Source organism: Erpetoichthys calabaricus, chromosome 11 (assembly GCF_900747795.2).
Source record: "Erpetoichthys calabaricus chromosome 11, fErpCal1.3, whole genome shotgun sequence".
In the NCBI taxonomy this organism is placed as follows: domain Eukaryota; kingdom Metazoa; phylum Chordata; class Cladistia; order Polypteriformes; family Polypteridae; genus Erpetoichthys; species Erpetoichthys calabaricus.
In genome coordinates, this window is record NC_041404.2 from 87,569,451 (window position 1) to 87,588,987 (window position 19,537).

General features: G+C 37.7%; 1 protein-coding gene across 8 annotated transcripts in view; it reads left to right on the forward strand.

Annotated features, from left to right (window-relative positions):
* The window catches only part of LOC114660688 (serine/threonine-protein kinase BRSK2-like), a 221,142-nt gene that overhangs the window by 154,671 nt on the left and 46,934 nt on the right, over positions 1-19,537 (forward strand). For all 8 annotated transcript variants that reach the window (XM_051933874.1, XM_051933875.1, XM_051933876.1 and 5 more), the window contains exons 12-13: positions 2,489-2,639; positions 8,752-8,812. In XM_051933874.1, coding sequence (XP_051789834.1) covers positions 2,489-2,639; positions 8,752-8,812 — 212 coding nt within the window. The remainder of the gene's footprint in view (positions 1-2,488; positions 2,640-8,751; positions 8,813-19,537) is intronic.

The following is a 19,537-nucleotide window of genomic DNA, read 5'->3' on the forward strand; positions in this document are numbered from 1 at the left end:
TATTTCAGTGAATAATATTGATTTATGTGATGTTTCTTTTACTGATCATTTTTCTATAATGATGGACCTGAATATTACTGTCAATGTCCCTACTAATAGCTGTTCTCCATGCTGCTCGCGCTTTTTAAATTCTTCTATTATATCTGATTTTAAAACCATTTTCTCTAGTCTTTATGTGCATGACCAAAATAATGATATCGATGATTCTGTCGTAAAATTTAATTCCTCCTGTAAAACGATTTTAGACTCAATTGCTCCGCCCAAGATACGTAGTAATAAGGGTAGACCTGCTCCCTGGCTTAATGAAAATACACGATCACTGCGCCGCGCCTGTCGAACTGCTGAACGGCGTTGGAAAAAAGACGGACTGATTGTCTCTAAATAGATTTTTAGGACTTCTCTTTTCAATTTCCAGGCTGAAGTTAAGAAAACGAAACAAAATTTCTTTGCCGATTTAGTTTCCTGTCATTCAAAGAATCCTAGGGTCTTATTTAATTCAATTAATGCGGCCATTCACCCCCACTCTGCGATGGGATCAAATAGCATTGTTCATTCATGTGACCAGTTTCTATCATTCTTTGTCAGCAAAATTGATACTATCCGCCATGGCATTGTTCAAACGGGCTACGAACTTTCTACTGTTAATCATGACATTGTCTTAGAATCCTTTGATCTAGTTTCACTTTCACAGCTAAAAAGAACTATTGACACCCTTAAACCAGCCCCCAGTCCTCTGGATATTGTACCACCACGTCTCCTAGTGGAAGCCTTTGATGTGTTGGGCCCACCCTTATTAGCCATCATCAATGATTCTATTAGTTCGGGTGTTGTGCCCTCATTTTTTAAACATGCTGCAGTCCGCCCCTGTCTTAAAAAGGCAGAATTAGACCCTGGAGTTTTAGCTAATTTTCGTCCAATTTCCCAACTGCCATTTCTGGCTAAAATTCTAGAAAGAATTATTTATAATCATTTGGTTGATCACCTTAACTCTAATAATTTATTTGAGATCTACCAATCTGGCTTTAGGCGTTATCATAGTGTTGAAACGGCACTCCTGAAAGTGTTCAACGACATCTCTCTTATTACTGACTCAGGTGATGCGTCAGTCCTTCTCCTCCTTGACCTGTCCGCTGCCTTTGACACTATTGACCATGAAATATTGCTGATGCGGCTTGAACATCTTGTTGGGCTTAAAGGGGCTGCTCTTAACTGATTCAGGTCATATTTAACTGGTAGACACTTTTCAGTGACTTTTAATTCCTCTTTATCATCTCCTGCTCCTCTTAAATATGGTGTTCCTCAGGGATCCATTTTGGGTCCTATTTTATTCTCCATATACCTTCACCCTATTGGAGCAATTTTTAGGAAATGTAACATTTCTTTTCACTGCTATGCTGATGATACTCAGGTTTATATTCCTGTCTGCAACTCTACAACAAATCAACTCCACAACTGTCTGTCTGAATTAAGATCCTGGATAGCTAATAATTTTCTTGATCTAAATCAAAATAAAACGGAGGTGCGTATAGTGGGTCCATCAGCTAAAGCCCAAATTGGTCTTGGTCTTCTCGGCTCTGTCTCTGTCTTTTCCAAACCTCAAGTCCGCAATCTTGGTGTTACCTTTGACAGTAACCTCTCTTTTGAGAAACAAATAAATTCTGTAGTCAAGAGTTGCTTTTTCCAACTTCGTCTATTAGGTAAGATAAAGCCTTTTTTATCTTCTAGGGATCTTGAGATAGCTACTCATGCGTTTATTTTTCTCGCCTCGATTACTGCAACTCGCTGTATTCTGGGATTAACAAATGCCGCTCGCTTTCTGGTTGGGGCAAGAAAGTATGACTCTGTCTCTCCTATTTTAGCTTCTTTACACTGGCTGCCTGTCAGTTTTTGAATTGATTTTAAAATCCTGCTGCTAGTTTTTAAATCTTTACATGGGCTTGCTCTTGCCTATTTATCTGAACTGTGTGTTTTACATCAGCCATCTAGAGTGCTTAGATCTTCTGGTCAGCTGTCTCTGGTTGTCCCTCGTACCAAGTGTAAAACCAAGGGGGACAGGTCTTTTGCAGCTGTCGCACCTCGCCTGTGGAACTCTTTACCTCATCATATAAAGGAGTCGTCTACAATTGAACTGTTTAAAACAAGATTAAAGACTCATTTCTACTCACTTGCATTCAGTTACCTTCAGTAATACTGATGGCTTCCTCTTTGTGATTATATTACATTACTTCTATTTTTTATGTATATAACATTACTTCTATTTATTATGTATTTTATTTTATGTTCATATATTTTATTTCTAGTTATGTTTTATGTTATTTTGTTCTATTTTTGTAAAGCACTTTGGCCACAGCATTACTATGTTTGTTTAAATGTGCTATATAAATAAATTGACATTGACATTTTATTTTTGATGATGGTAAGACGTAATAACTTAATGGAACATTTGCTTAGCTTACTCTGACTTTTTTTCTTTTTTCTGCTCTAACAGATCCTCCAAGAAAAAGGGTGGACTCCCCAATGCTTTCCCGTCATGGTCGTTGTCGCCCAGAGAGGAAATCCATGGAGGTCTTAAGTGTAACAGAAGTGGGATCCCCAACTCCTCCTCGACGGGCTCTTGATACAGCTCAGCATAGTCAAAGGTAAATTTTTTTTACTTAATGCCAATTAATCTGTTTTATCTCATTGATTTTTCATTTTCTGACCAATTATTTTGCTCAGAGTTGTTGTGTCAGTAGACTAAGCACAGCTTGTGAGCTTTCCCTATCCTAAGTTATAGTCCTGAGCTTAACTTGGAGAATTCTCAGATGCCCTCTTTCCTACTGAGGGATATAATGTAATTCATGCAGCATATCCTGGTTTCTGCTCCTTGGCCTTCTTTCAGCAGGCAGTCTCTTTTACACTCGTCACAAGGGATACCCAGGGAACATCCTCTCTAGATTTTTTATGGACATTTTAATGTTGCTTGCTGTTGTTCAGTATTTCAATTCCCAACCACAAGCCCTCTTTGATTCCCAGTGTATCATTAAATATCGATCTCTGTTCTCCATTTAAATATGACATTCAGTCCGCTTGCAATGATACTAGTACTGTAATTATACATCCTTTTCCCTTCTCTGACACTTTTGATTTATGCTTTAATTACAATTATATGTGCACTATATACGTATATGTATGTATATGTTAAAGAAATTAATAATTCTTTCTTCTAAATCTTCTAAAGGAGAATGTTTAACATCATACCCTTGGTTTATTGTTATTATTATTATTGTATTAGGGTTTACTATGCTTACTCAGGGCCACTTTTTAACACAATTCCCTGGGTTTACTATTTTTCTATCTCAAGATTGCTTAACAACCAAAGAAATTGAACAACTCATTTTTAAATCAAGACATCATTACTATGAACACGGAGAGAAAGCTAATAAGCTCTTAGCTCAACAAATCCACAAGCAAGAAGTTTGCAATGCAATCCCAGCAATCACCAACACGAACGGAGATAAAATCCATCCATCCATCTTCCAACCCGCTGAATCCGAACACAGGGTCACGGGGGTCTGCAGGAGCCAATCCCAGCCAACACAGGGCACAAGGCAGGAACCAATCCCGGGCAGGATGCCAACCCATCACAGGACACACACAAACACACCCACACACCAAGCACACACTAGGGCCAATTTAGAATCGCCAATCCACCTAACCTGCATGTCTTTGGACTGTGGGAGGAAACCGGAGCGCCCGGAGGAAACCCACGCAGACACGGGGAGAGGAGATAAAATCATTGACCATAAAAATATAATGCACACATTTAGAGACTACTATAAATCCTTATATTCTACTGAGTTCAAAGAAGACAACACACAATCTAATGCATTTCTGGATACATTGCAGATACCACAAATAGATACTTTTATTGCAGAGGAAATGGATAAACCTCTGGCGCTATCAGAATTACTAGAAGCTATAAAGTCACTTCAGAGCGGGAAAGCAGCAGGCCCTGATGGCTACCCTGTCGAATTTTATAAGAAATTCTCCACTCAGCTAGCTCCCCTCTTATTAGCAACATTTACAGAAGCTAGAGACAATCAAGTTCTACCTCAAACTTTTCGCCAAGCATTAATCACCGCCTTTCCTAAACAAAACAAGGACTTATTACAATGTGCATTATACAGACCAATTTCACTTCTGAATAATGATGTTAGCTGCGGTGGGTTGGCGCCCTGCCCAGGATTGGTTCCTGCCTTGTGCTCTGTGTTGGCTGGGATTGGCTCCAGCAGACCCCCGTGACCCTGTAGTTAGGATATAGTGGGTTGGATAATGGATGGATGGATGGATAATGATGTTAAGATACTCTCCAATGTTCTAGCTAGAAGAATGGAGAAAGTGCTGCCTTCGGTAATATCACAGGATCAAACTGGATTTATTAAAGGCCGACACTTAGCTCCCAATCTCCGACGCCTGTTTAATGTAATATATTCACCTGCAAAGTCAAACACCCCGGAGATATTATTATCGTTGGATACAGAAAAAGCATTGGATATGATTGAATGGAACTACCTTTTCACTACATTAGAGAAATTTGGGTTGTGTCCCAAATATTTGTGCATGGATCAAACTACTGTATACCAATCCAGAAACTTCAGTTTGTATTAACAACATTTGCTCAGACTACTTTCAACTAGAACATGGAACCAGACAAGGATGCCCCTTGTCACCACTGCTATTTGCATTCGCCATTGAGCCACTGGCAGTTCACTGTCAAAATGCTTATCAGATAAAGGGGATTATCAGAGAAGGACTGGAACAGAAAATTTCTCTGTATACAGATGATATGGTTTTGTATATATCAGACCCACAAAATACTGTGCCTGAAGTCTTAACAGCACTTAAAGAATTTCAGAAGATCTCAAGTCTCAGAATTAATTTGAATAAAAGTGTGCTCTTTCCAGTGAATTCTCGAGCATACAATATTATATTGGACACCTTCCCTTTTATTATTGCAGATCAGTTTAAATACCTAGGGGTAAATATCACAAGTAAACATAAAGCTCTTTATCAACAAAATTTCACCATCTGTATGGAAAAAATTAAGCAAGACTTGCATAGATGGTCAACCCTGCATCTCACTCTAGCTGGAAGAATTAACGTTGTTAAGATGAATATCCTTCCTAAGCTTCTATTTTTATTTCAAAACATTCCAATATACATCAATAAATCATTCTTTAAGCAATTAGATTCAACCATAACCTCATTTATTTGGAGCCGAAAACATCCACATATCCAAAGAGCGACTCTACAAAGACCTAAGACAGAAGGTGGCATGGCTCTACCTAACTTTCAGTTTTACTACTGGGCAGCAAACATACAAGCTCTAAAAACCTGGACACAAATAGATGAACATACACAGGCTTGGTCTGCAATAGAAATAAAATCCTGCAGTACTTGTCTATATTCCCTGCTTTGTGCCCCAATAGATGCAAGTTTTGCCAATATACTAATAACCCAATTGTGCTTCACTCACTCAGAATATGGAACCAATGTAGAAAGCATTTTAAGATGGAGAATCTTTTATCTGTGGTACCACTGCATGAGAACCACCCTCGCAAACATATGCAGTTTTTAATATCTGGAAAACATTTGGGATTAAATTGCTTAGAGATCTTTATATAGGCAACATCTTTGCATCCTATGAACAATTACATTCCAAATTTAATTTTCCAGATCTTCAAATTAAAAACTTTGTCAAAAAGAACCTGCCCAATTTTCCCCATTTCCCGCCTTCCTCTATGCCGGAAAAAATATTGCTCAGTCTCAAGGACTCAGACGGCATTTCGGCAATATATAAAAATATTTTACAGTCCATCCCTTTCAAAGATCCAAGAGGACAATGGGAAAAGGGTCTTTTACTCAACATATCAGAAAAGGAGTGGAAGGTAGCAATGCAGAGAATTCATTCGAGCTCCATATGCGCAAAGCATACAATTATTCAACTCAAAATTATATACCAAGCACATTTGTCTCACTTGAAATTGTCCAAAATGTTTCCAGGGCAAGATCCAACCTGTGAATGCTGCAATCAAGCTCCAGCCTCACTGGGTCACATGTTTTGGGCCTGCACCAAATTAACATCATTCTGGACAAAAATGTTTGTGTCTTTCAGACAGCCTTGGTGTCACGATCTCTCCTACTCCACTAACAGCTGTGTTTGGTGTTCTTCCAGATAGGCTTAAAGTGGAGAAGGACAAACAAACTGTGATTGCCTTCACTACACTATTGGCACGCAGACTTATTTTGATAAACTGGAAGAATCCTAACTCTCCTCTTTGAAGTCAGTGGGTAACTGATGTTTTATATTATTTGAAATTGGAAAAAATTTGTCAAACAGAACCTGCCCAATTTTTCCAATCTCCCACCTTCCTCTATGCTGGAAAAAATATTACTCAGTCTCAAGGACTCAGACAGCATTTCGACAATACAGTGGAACCTCGGTTTGCGAGTAACTTGGTTTACGAGTGTTTTGCAAGACGAGCAAAAATTTTTAATAAATTTTCACTTGATAAACGAGCGAGGTCTTGCAGTACGAGTAGTATGTACTGTATACGCTTTGTCTGCTGAGCGTCATGTGATCACAACTGAGCTGATGGTTCTTCTCTCTCTCTCACTGCGAGATTGTGGGCAGTCATCTCCTATTCTCCGTCTGAGTCGCCGTGCCTCACTCATATAGTCAACATCTGTACGAGCGTATAGTGTTTACTACAGTATTAGCATTGTGACTGTGTGCGCGCTCGTGTGTGTGCTGTGACGTGCGAGTCCCCATCTTGCACTCTAAAACACGAAGCTGAGTCTCAGTAGCAACACAAGCTTTATTCAGCTTGAAACAGCAACAGCGCGGTTATTTATACACAGACACAGCAGTCAGGCAGGGCCCTGCACATTTATAATGTTCCTTGTTCCTTGTATCACCCATTGACGGCAGGCGCTTATAGCATGTCCGCGATCTTTTCGGATTCGCTTTTACGGAGAACTGCTACAGCGCTGGGAGACTGCAATTGCTTTGGGGCGCTCTTCCGTGTGTCGTCCTGCTGGGTGCAATCCCACAAGAGTTTAGAAACTCACTCACACCAGCCATGATTCTTTTCAAAGGTAAAGTTAATTTGTTTTATGTACTTTTACTTTATATTTTGTATTAATCATTTTTATATGAATAGTTTTGGGTTGTGGAACAAATCATCTGAGTTTCCATTATTTCTTATGGGGAAATTCACTTTGATATACGAGGGCTTTGGACTACGAGCACGTTTCTGGAACGAATTATGCTCGCAAACCGAGGTTCCACTGTATATAAAAATATTTTACAGTCCCTCCCTTTCAAAGATCCAAGAAAACAGTGGGAAAATTATCTCTTACTCAATATTTCAGAAAAGGAGTTGAAAGTAGCAATGCACAGAATTCACTCGAGCTCCATATGCGCAAAGCATAGAATTATTCAACTTAAAATTATACTACAGACAGCATAGGAAAAAAATGCTTTTTCTGGGCCAAATATTCCTTTGAAAATAAACCTGTATTTTGTATATGTTGAGAAATTATTAAGTAAAGGCTGGAAAACAGACTTGGAAGTAAAACTAATGAAGACAAGTGTCTCGGTTATATGAAAACATAATAATAAACAAACAATGGATAATGGAGATTGGAAAAATGCAAAAGAGATGAAAAGAAAAAAGAACACAGGAAGAATAAACAAGAGTAAATTAAATTTATTCTTATATAGTAATCCTGTCAGAAGGCAAACCTAGAGGACAAGCATAGATTTGTAAAATTTTAAATCATAACAGTAAAATGCAATCATTGAAATTACAATATTTACAGTATTGCAATATTTTTATTATGGTCACTTACAATAAATGTAAAGCTGTTGTAAATGACAGGGGATACTCTCGAGCTGTCCCCAAACTCTGTTTAAATTCCAAAGGAATATTCTGTTTTCATTGTGGATAAAGAACACATGGGAGGGAACAATACAAAGGTATTTTAAAAACATGAAAACAAAATACTACAAAACCTCTTGCCTGTCTGGACCTTCTACATAATACAGTCCCCTGTCTTTTGGATTGATGAGGCTGATCCAGTTTCCTCTGTACTATCACACAAAGTACTTCTCTCTTTCAGCTTCCATATTTCCTCTGATATTTTGGCCTCTGTTTCTCCTACTACTATCCATACTGCCTAACTACTGTTTTAAGCAGTCAATTGAATATTGCCTCATTATAAACCGGAATTGTAATTTCAGTGTAAACCTCTTATTTCAAAAGTAAATTTGTAAAATCTTTGAAAGCAGTACATCTGCATTCAAAGTGCAGAACTTTTAGTACAAAAATATAATTGGCTAAATAAAAACATAATCATGAATAGTCAGAGCAATGCACGATCAGGTGTGTCACTTTGATGTAAAAAGCTCATGAATAGGTTGAAAAAATTGAATACTGCATTTTAACAGGAATGATTTTTGCAATTTTTTAAATTTAGCCCTATTGGCAGGCATTTCACACAGAGTCAAATGAAGGCAGTATGCTGAGATTGCAGAAACAGTTTTAATTATGGAACGGCCACATCTGATAAATACCTAATCAGTTTAATAATGTCATTATCAGTGCAGATCCAATCCAATATATTGGTATGGTGCATCCTTGTAGGTCAGAGTGTCAGTCCCTGGTTAAGTGATTCCAATTAACTGTGGTGACTTCACTTTTCTAGGTCCCGGTCTGTGAGTGGTGCCTCAACTGGACTTTCTTCTAGCCCCCTCAGCAGCCCAAGGGTGAGTTTGTATGGGAGGATTCTTTGTTTCATTAGTTGAAGTAAACTAGTGTTTTGCCCACCTAGCTCAGAATTTTTGAAAATATTTGCAATCTGTAGGGTAGTTGTTGTAGGCCATCTGCTTGTTATATTTACTATATTACTAATTGATATATTTTACTTTAATGCTCATTTTAGCCACTATATAATGTGAGGATATTCCTCCCTGGTATTTAAACATGGATTAGTCAGTATGATGAGTAATATCACCTCATTTCTAGATCACAAAGACTGTGTTCACTCCCTCCATCTGTATAGTACCTCAGTTTCTTTGTAAACCTCTAATGTAAAAGAATCAAAACAGTGTTATTCCATGACTATCATAATGCTGAATAATGTGAAACTACGGTAGATTTAAAGATAATCCCAAGTTTATTTCTGAGATGAGGTATCATTTGCTAGATTCTTCCAGGGTCAGAGAATTTCTGGTGTCCACTTAAAGTTATATGCTGTTACTTCTTTATAATATCGTAGCCAAGTCTTCAAGTCATTTTATCTGTTTTTTCTTTAACCTGAGAGGTCAATGGACATAATTAAGAAACTTTTCAAATTGTGTGTTTTAAAATAATCCATACATTTTGAACTTGTTTTGGCCATGTATTAATAGGACATGTCTTTTAATATTGATACATTGCTCACTTTGACAGTACTATGTAGATTATCTAAGAAATGGGTTCCAGCATTTTCCATGACAGGTTCCCATCAAAGTGATTTTAGTCTGAATTGCAATTTCCTTTGCACTTTCAAAACTTAATACACAGCCCTGGGAGAAATTCTCGATATGTACAATTTCTTATATCAGCTTAAATTTTCTTTGCCTTGTTTATTTGTCAAATAAAAATATACATACTGTATATTTTTTACAATAAAATATAATTTAAAACAATTGCAAAATAAACATTCATTGATGTGTGACACAATACTTTCAGGTGGATGGATTTTGCAATGGAAATTAGTGGTTTTACAATAGTTTTACATACATTCTCAAACCTGCTAAATCATATTCAAAGGACTAGAGCCATTCTTGGTAGCACTGAACAAAAGGTTGTAAACAAATGTGAACAGGGCACAAGCCATCATAGAGTACACTCACCTGCTCTCACACTGGGACCAGTTTTAAGATGCGTGTTAATAAAATATGTGCATTTTGGGATAGGGAAAGAAAATGCAATTACCTGGAGGAAACCCCCTGTAGACATAAGGAAACCATGCAAACTTCACAAAAGTGCTATTAAAGCCAGTACCCTAAAGCTGTGTCACGGCAGTATTAACTATTTACTGTGCCATTATAATGTCCCACTTCTAAAATGCCCCTCTTGTAAATTATTTCTATTAAAGTACTTTTATATGCAAAGAGCATAGGCCACAGTATGTCCTAGTGTTACATCCATCTGTGATTTCATACATTGTGTCTATAAGAAGGCTGAATTAGCCAAATAAAGTTTATAATGTAAGATGCAGTTTAAAAGACTATTCCAATGTATTTATCAGAGATGAAAGAGAGACAGACGTTAACATCTAAAGGAGATTATAAATTATCGTGCTGACAAAACATTAGCATATGCAATGTTGTGTTAATATATTTAATCAGAAATTTATACTTCATGAATTTGCACCTTTCACTTAAAATCATCACATGTAATTCCTTTACAAATCCAGAAAGACAGACTGAATGATTGATTGATTGATTGATTGATTGATTGATTGATTGATTGATGTTTAACAAGTATATGTAACTCATATCCAAGTCAGTGGTATAGACCTAAGAAGCTATTAGCCATTAAGTTTCTGCCATCTGCTTGTAACATTTACTCTGCCTTGTCTGCGGTGAGCTGGCGCCCTGCCTGTGGTTTGTTTCCTGCCTTGCATCCTGTGTTAGCTGGGATTGGCTCCAGCAGACCCCCGTGACCCTGTAGTTAGGATATAGCGGGTTGGATAATGGATGGATGGATGGACTCTGCCTTGTAGCTTTTCATTTTTAATTTTATAGCATTAGCATTCATTCTGTTCTGAATTGATCTTTATTTTACGCAATTGTTACCATAAAGAATATAGTTGTTTATATAATATTTGTGAATAACATTAGCTTGACCTATAGATTAGAAGATGAAAAAATGCTGATTTGTTTTTAGTTCTGCTTTGTCTCTGTTTGATGGCCTCTGTATCTTTTTGAGGTTTCTTAAATTTAACTGGTTATACTTCTTCCTTAAACATGTTGTAGTACTAGCTGTAGGAAGAAATCTACAGTAATCCTTATAGTGAATAGTGTGCAGTTTATTTTATAGTAACAGGAAGTAAAGCATGCACTCACACAAACAGCATGACTAAACACACAGCAGTAACTGCATTCAACAGAAAAGCTGGTTGGTCACTGTGAACTGACTTGTGTCAAAACCGTTTGTTTTAGATTAGATTCTCTACATGGTCTGTTCAATATGTTGTGGAAAAAATTACTGCGGCAAAACGTATAACATACTGAATTCAAAGTTCAAATTTCATTACTGTCAGAAAGGATCCTCCTCTGTTGGGCCCTTGAGCAAGGCCCTTAACTTTAAAATTGCTTCTGGGGCTCTGTCCAGTGCCTGATCCTATCCTCTGACTTCCTAAGGTCTTGCAAAAAGACAATTTCCCATTGGGAATTAATAAAATGTACCAAATACCAAAAAAAAAAAACCTGAAGAAAGAAGAATTGTATTAATTGAAAAAAGTTTGTGCATTTCAATCAATTTTTATTTTTAATTGTACCAGTGACAGCATATACTTTTACAAGGTGTGCCACGGGAGTTAATAAGATTACAAAACACTTAACAGATATAAAAGCAAAACATTACAATACAAAATGAATAAAAACAGTAACTATAAGAATTTCACCAGAAGGATTTTGAAAGTACACCTGGAATATATCTCTTGTGAGGAATGCCCAGACACCACCAGACTGAGACCACATCTTTATAAAATGCACACGTTTTATTATCAACAATCCCGCACAGCACACAGTGCTCCCAGCACCAATCACCCCTAATATGGGCCTTCCTCACACTGTCCGTGGGCTGCCTTTTGCTCTCTCCACGGGAGCTTCGTCCTGCTCCCACTCCTGACTCTAGCTCCCTGACTGTAGGAAGGCGGCCCCTTTTATGTTCACCAGGACGTGCTTCAGGGGCTCGATGATGTTCTTCCGGCAGCACTTCCTGGTGTGGCGGAAGTGCTGCTGTTGCACCCGGAAGCACTCCGGGCGTCCCTGGAAGGCTCTTCTTCCATCTTCCCGGGTGTGGCGGAAGTGAATGTTTCCATGGCTCCTTGAGGCTCAGGGCGCCCCCTGGTGGTGGCCACAGGCCCCAACAGGCTTGAGCCTCCTCTATTATAAAATAAAATCCTGGGAGAGAATGACTAAGAAGACACTTGAAAGACCCGCGAGACGCTCCGTGGCCAATCTCTTTCGTCCCGCGGGGACCTTAAACATCAGACTTTGAGCCAAGAGATTGACCTAGGACCGTCTCACGGGGACGTAGAACATGAGATTCTTGCAAGACACGCCCTACTTACAACCAATATCAAATAAGACCACAGGCAGCAAAACACTCAGTTGTGTCAAGGCTTTGAGCACACACAGATCCAGGGCTCTCAGCGCATATAAAGCATATAAGGACAATATGTTATAGATGAAATGTCGACGACGAAGCGAAGAAGAAAGAGCAGCGTGGAGAAAAGAGACTCAAAAGCATTGGAGAGAAAAAAATGCAAAAAAAGAAAAAGAATAATCTAGGTGCAAATTCAGAAAATAAGGAAAGTAATAATCAGTCTGGAACAAGTGGAATTGAAAAAAAAGCATGTCCAATCGGGCTCAGAATTAAAAGACAAAGTATAACTTCATAAAGACGTTCAAAAACGTTGGCGCTATACACATGCAGAGCAGGTTAGAGATTATGAAAGCAGTGGAATTTGAAAGGCTCAAAAAAAACAATGGCGCGATACACATGCAAAGAAAGGTAAAGAATATGAAAGCAGGAAAATTCGAAAGTATTGTAGCGTCCCTTCCAGGTTGAAGCCTTTTTTTTTTTTGGAGTTACTGTTAGGTTTGATTGAGGGAGGGCGGAGTACAGCACGGAAGACTGACAGCAGGGTATTGATTGATGCGGTAAGGGGGAGGGGGTCCTGGGACGGGAGGAGGGGGTAGGGTGCTAGAAGGTTGTGTTTGGGGTTACGAAGTCAGCGTTCTTTTTCTTGATTGTTCAAGTAAAACTTTTGTGAGACTTTACTATGTCTGTCTGGTTTTTTTTTTTTGACTTCTTCTCTTTTCGAGCCAGACGCGGAGGTCGCAACAGTATCAAAAAAAGATAGTAAAGATTGCATTAGCACAAACAAAAGGAAATTCTTACTCAAAAAAAGGGAAAATAATCATCACGGACCAGGTGTAATTGAAAAAATAGCAGGATAAAGCAAGGTCAGAAATAGAAGACAAAGAGTAGAAAACAAAGTAAAATGTCATAAAGGGGGACAAACACATGCAGAGCAGGCTAGAGATAATTAAAACAGTGGAATTCAAAAGACTAAAAAAAACATAGGCACGAAACACATGCAGAGCAAGATACAGAATATGAAAGCAGAAGAAAACTAAAGTGTCGAAACAAAGAAAGTAAACATCGTATTAGCACAAATAAAGACAAATTATTACTTGGAGAAATAACGAAAAGGCAAATCGAGATTGAATATATGGACATAGGTGATATATCTGAAGTATGTAAATATTGTAAGGCTTTGAAGTTTAGGTCAGAGAATTTCAAAAACGGGGTTTACCTCGCATGCATTTATTGGTTACTTTGCAAAAAAAATTATTAACTGCTGATGATGTAGATCGTTTTGTCTTTGCTGAAATTCCAAACAGAGAAACCTATCCTGAATTGTGGTACAAAGTCATTAAACACATGTCTCACAGACCTCATTTAAAAGATTCAGCATGTTGGGACTTCTAGCGATTCTAAATATTGTTTTTACAGAAGTTCTGAAATAAAAGTGAAACTAATGAAATAGCAACAATTCAAAGAAAAAAAAAATCTTAAAAGTGTATATCTGGAAAACCAAACATGGGGGTTGGTGAGCGAAGTGAGCAGGGGGCAAAGCCTCCTAGTTTTTTTAAAAATAGAATCCTTATTTCATTATTTCAACATTTTAGGAGTTAAACAGTGTAGAGTGATAATGATACTTATTTTTATGAGCAAATGAAGGTACCATGTTTAAATAAGGTGATTTAAAAAGTCTGTCCCTTATAAAAATGAATAACTGCAGGATTTTCCCAGTAACAGACTACAAATTAAATTGATTTACAATGGATTGATTAATATTTTGAACTGAATGTATACATTGGAGTTCAAATTTAGAGAACAATTTATGAAAAATTGTTTCTTTCAAATATTGGTGACAGTCATTGCTCAAAATTTAAAGTGGTAGTAGCTGAATGTTTTAAAAAATAGCCAATGGAAAAAAGTGATTCAATAAAAAACTACAGTGATCACAATTAGAGAACTGTTACAACTATATTGCAAAAGAAGCCTGCAAATGAATTTTGTCAACGCTTTTCGACGATTACAGCTTTCAAAATATAGTAGGAAGTATAGAGTTCTTTGCTTTCAATGACATTGGCACATTTGTGCCCACAGGACGTGACCAATTTCTTATACTGCTTTGGCCTGACTTTGTTCCACTTATCTTCCAGGTTCTTCTGAAATTCAGTAACTGTAGCTGGTTTCTTTGCCATAATTTTGTCACCAGTTATCTTCCAGAGATTCCCAATTGAGTTCTGGTCAGGACTCTGGGCTTATCACTTCACCCCTTCGGTATTCTCCGCTTTTAAGAACTGCTTCATCCATTTTGCAGTATGAGAGAGAGCATTGTCATGCATAAAAATGTCTAGCTGATTGGGTGATGACTGCAGAGATGGGACCACATATTGCTGGAGGAGGTTCTGATACACATTAGCATTCACCTTGACATGTAGCTGTATGAGAGGCATAACTCCTGCTGCAGAGAACATCCCCTACACCACGATGCTTCCTACTCCAAACTTTACTGGACTTCTTCACACACTTTGGGTTCAGCCTTTTCCCAATTCAACTGGGAACATAATGTTTCCCATTTGAACCATCTAAATTAAAAGCTTTCGTCACTGAATTTAATTTTGGAGCAGTTCTCCTCAGTCAGTCCACACAGCTTTGCTTCTCAGCAAAGGGTAGTCTAGATTTTTTTTTTTTTTTTGCTGATCAGAGGCTTGGTCACTGTAGAGTGGGACTTCAGTCCCAGTTCTCTCAGACAATGAGACACTGTATGTCAAGACAAATTCTTGCAGTGTTCAGCACTGAATTGGTGAGCAATTCCATCTGTGGTTTTGATCTGATCACCCTCAGAGAGGCTCTAAATAATCCTGTTTTCTAATTTGCTTGTCTTATGTGGATGACCAGCCTTTTTTCTGTACTTAGATGATTTTGTTTCTTTGTACAGCTTCGATATTTAAGAAATTACGCTATTAGAACGACCAACTTCTCTTCCAATTGCTGAAAACATCATCCCATCAGCCTCCATCTGAACAACCTGACATTGCAGCATTTCAGTTACCCTAGAACAGTTCAACATCTTACACAATGCCTATCAATGTTGACTAAGTTGGTGTTGCTTGGTATTTCAAGTCATTGCCAGCTGTTATTAAGTAAAACTCGTTCTCTAATTTTGATTGCTGACCCTCTTCAATGATATTGATTAACTCTTTTATTTTGTGGGATAATTATAAGTCTCTTCTATTCATGTTTCAATAACATTCAATTCAAATGAGCAGTGACATTGTAAATTACAGAAATATAATTTGTTCTCTAATTTTGATCGCTAGTGCACATCTCGTATGATTTTTAAAACGTCCTCCTAGAAAATGCCTTGTTCAACATATGCTTCTGATAAATAAAAAATATTCTCTTTTAATATAACTTCACAGATTAAATATAAATATGCATTCATCCATACTTTTTCAAAACATTTTTTAACCTTTAATCTTTGAGTTTCCTGAGGATTTAGCTGAAGAAATTCCTTCTCTGAGTATGCAAGATTGAATTTATTTTTACTTGGTAATACTACAGGGTACATTACAGAATACATTGAAGAACATTTTCATATTTGAAATTGACTATTCTTTATGGCTAGATTCAAGAAATAAAATGGAAGTACTGAGCCACATTTTAGCATTCATTTGTTAAATTAATGCTTTTTCCAAAGTTACTAACAAATAATAACAGGACTATTAATTGTATAACTTTCTGTGTGGAAGAATGCAAATCTTTATATTTGGAAGACTGTAATTTTAAAAGATATGTTTAATGTAAGACAAAGTGGCAGAGATTGAACTAGCAGCCTTGTGATTTACAGTCTTAGCCACTAAACATACAGTACCTCGGAACTTCACAATTTGAATGACAAGGGCCAATTATGGAGGCTCAATGTTTAAGAATACAAACTATCTAAAGAAGCTCTGTTTGCCTTGTGATGGGGCAGCAGTGTAAAGAGGGTATTAATTTATTAATCCATCAATTTTAATCCAGTTCAGAATTGTAGGAGTCCAGGTTGTATGAATTTCTCCTTGGGATTAATAAAGTATCTATCTATCTATCTATCTATCTATCTATCTATCTATCTATCTATCTATCTATCTATCTATCTATCTATCTATCTATCTATCTATCAAGGCAACATCAACCACAGTGAGGAAACCAGACTTGGATGTTTAGCGACTCCATTGCAAAACAGTCATGTACATATCATGTTCCATCCTACAAGTCCAATTAAAGTCATCAGTTAATCTGTCACTCACATCTTCAAAATATTACAGGGGCATCAGAGTATTATACAGTTAGGTCCATAAATATTTGGACAGAGACAACTTTTTTCTAATTTTGGTTCTGTACATTACCACAATGAATTTCAAATGAAACAACTCAGATGCAGTTGAAGTACAGACTTTCAGCTTTAATTCAGTGGGGTGAACAAAACGATTGCATAAAAATGTGAGGCAACTAAAGCATTTTTTAACACAATCCCTTCATTTCAGGGGCTCAAAAAAAAGTGGGCAAATTAAATAACTGGAAATAAAATGTTCATTTCTAATACTTGGTTGAAAACCGTTGCTGGCAATAACAGCCTGAAGTCTTGAACTCATGGACATCACCAGATGCTGGGTTTCCTCCTTTTTAATGCTCTGCCAGGCCTTTACTGCAGCGGCTTTCAGTTGCTGTTTGTTTGTGGGCCTTTCTATCTGAAGTTTAGTCTTCAACAAGTGAAATGCATGCTCAATTGGGTTAGGATCAGGTGACTGACTTGGTCATTCAAGAATTTTCCACTTCTTTACTTTAATAAACTCCTAGGTTGCTTTGGCTGTATGTTTTGGGTCATTGTCCATCTGTATCATGAAACGCCACCCAATCAATTTGACTGCATTTAGCTGGATTTGAGCAGACAGTATGTCTCTGAACACCTCAGAATTCATTCGGCTACTTCTGTCCTGTGTCACATCATCAATAAACACTAGTGTCCCAATGCCATCACACTGACGTGGTATGCTTTGGATAATGAGCTGTTCCACGCCTTCTCCATACTTTTTTGTTGCCATCATTCTAGTAGAGGTTGATCTTGGTTTCATGTGTCCAAAGAATGTTTTTCCAGAACTGTTCTGGCTTTTTTAGATGTTCTTTAGCAAAGTCCAATCTCGCCTTTCTATTCTTGAGGCTTATGAGTGGCTTGCACCTTGCAGTGCACCCTCTGTATTTACTTTCATGCAGTCTTCTCTTTATGGTAGACTTGGATACCGATACGCCTACCCCCTGGAGAGTGTTGTTCACTTGGTTGGCTGTTGTGAAGGGGTTTCTCTTCACCATGGAAATGATTCTGCGATCATCCACCACTGTTACCTTCCATGGACGTCCAGGTCTTTTTGCGTTGCTGAGTTCACCAGTGCTTGCTTTCTTTCTCAGGTTGTACCAAACTGTAGATTTTGCCACTCGTAATATTGTAGCAATTTCTCGAATGGGTTTTTTCTGTTTTCGCAGCTTAAGGATGGCTTCTTTCACCTGCATGGAGAGCTCCTTTGACCACATGTTGTCTGTTCACAGCAAAATCTTCCACATGCAAGCACCACACCTCAAATCAACTCCAGGCCTTTTATCTGCTTAATTGATAATGACATAACGACGGACTTGCCCACACCTGCCCATCAAATAGCCTTTGAGTCATTGTCCAATTACTTTTGAGCCCCTGAAATGAAGGGATTGTGTTAAAAAATGCTTTAGTTGCCTCACATTTTTATGCAATCGTTTTGTTCACCCCACTGAATTAAAGCTGAAAGTCTGCACTTCAACTGCATCTGAGTTGTTTCATTTAAAATTCATTGTGGTAATGTACAGAACCAAAATTAGAAAAAAAGTTGTCTCTGTCCAAATATTTATGGACCTAACTGTATAGAAACCCAGCCAGACATAGACAAAATGTGTAAACTCCACAGAAACAATGATGAGACAGAGTTCAATTACCAGTCGTATGGAGCTGCAATAAGCATTTCACATGGTATTCAGTTCAGTTATTTGTAAAAAATTTTATATTTATAATGTCAGAAAATGTTGTTTACATTTTAAAATATAATTACTTGAAATATGCTAAATATAATTCTATTTAAACACTTTACAGAATAGCTCCAAAACTCTATACTGTGTGCCTGTAGAAATATTTACACTATATGTATGTATATGGTAGCGCTGTTGCCTCGCTCTCAGTAAGGAGACCTGGGTTCGCTTCCCTGGTCCTCCCTGCGTGGAGTTTGCATGTTCACCCCGTGTCTGCATGGGTTTCCTCTGGGTGCTCCAGTTTCCCCCCACAGTCCAAAGACATACAGGTTAGGTGCATTGGCGATCCTAAATTATCCCTAGTGTGTGCTTGGTGTGTGGGTATGTGTGCCGTGCGGTGGGCTGGCGCCCTGTCTGGGGTTTGTTCCTGCCTTGCGCCCTGTGCTCCCGTGATCCTGTGTTAGGATATAATGGGTTGGATAATGGATGGATGGATGGTTGAATGTCCGTGATGTATGGTGGTGGATAAATAAATGTCACTGTTTGTGACATATATCCTCATGTTTGCATGAGTTTTCTCTGGGTGCTTTGGTTGCCTATTATATCTGAAAGGCATTCAAGTTAAATTAGCTTAGAATTAATGTGTCCTGGAACAGGCTGGAATCCTTTGTAGACTCCTGGCTTTTGCCCATTACTGTCAGGGTACGTTATGTCTTCTCAGAGCTCTGTCATAAAAAAGCAAGGTCATAAAATGGATGTATTTTGCCAGTTTTTAATAAATTAGTAATATAAATTTCCTATTAATAATATTGGTATAGGTGCAAAAAGTGGTGATGTATATATACATAAAGTATATAAGCATTTAATAAAGATGGTCTAAAAACAGAAGAGAGGAAAAAAACTAATATTAAACATACATGTTGCATGTTTGTTTACATGAACATATATAAAAGGCCACTTGTGAACAAAATAGAGTAAATGAACAGATTCCAAGAGGAATAAATCTCATGATAAACTGCAAAAAAATAAATTGGATTGTTTCTTACCTATTCAAACTGGATACAAACTCCCTCCTTGGACATTGTACATTGTAATACAGT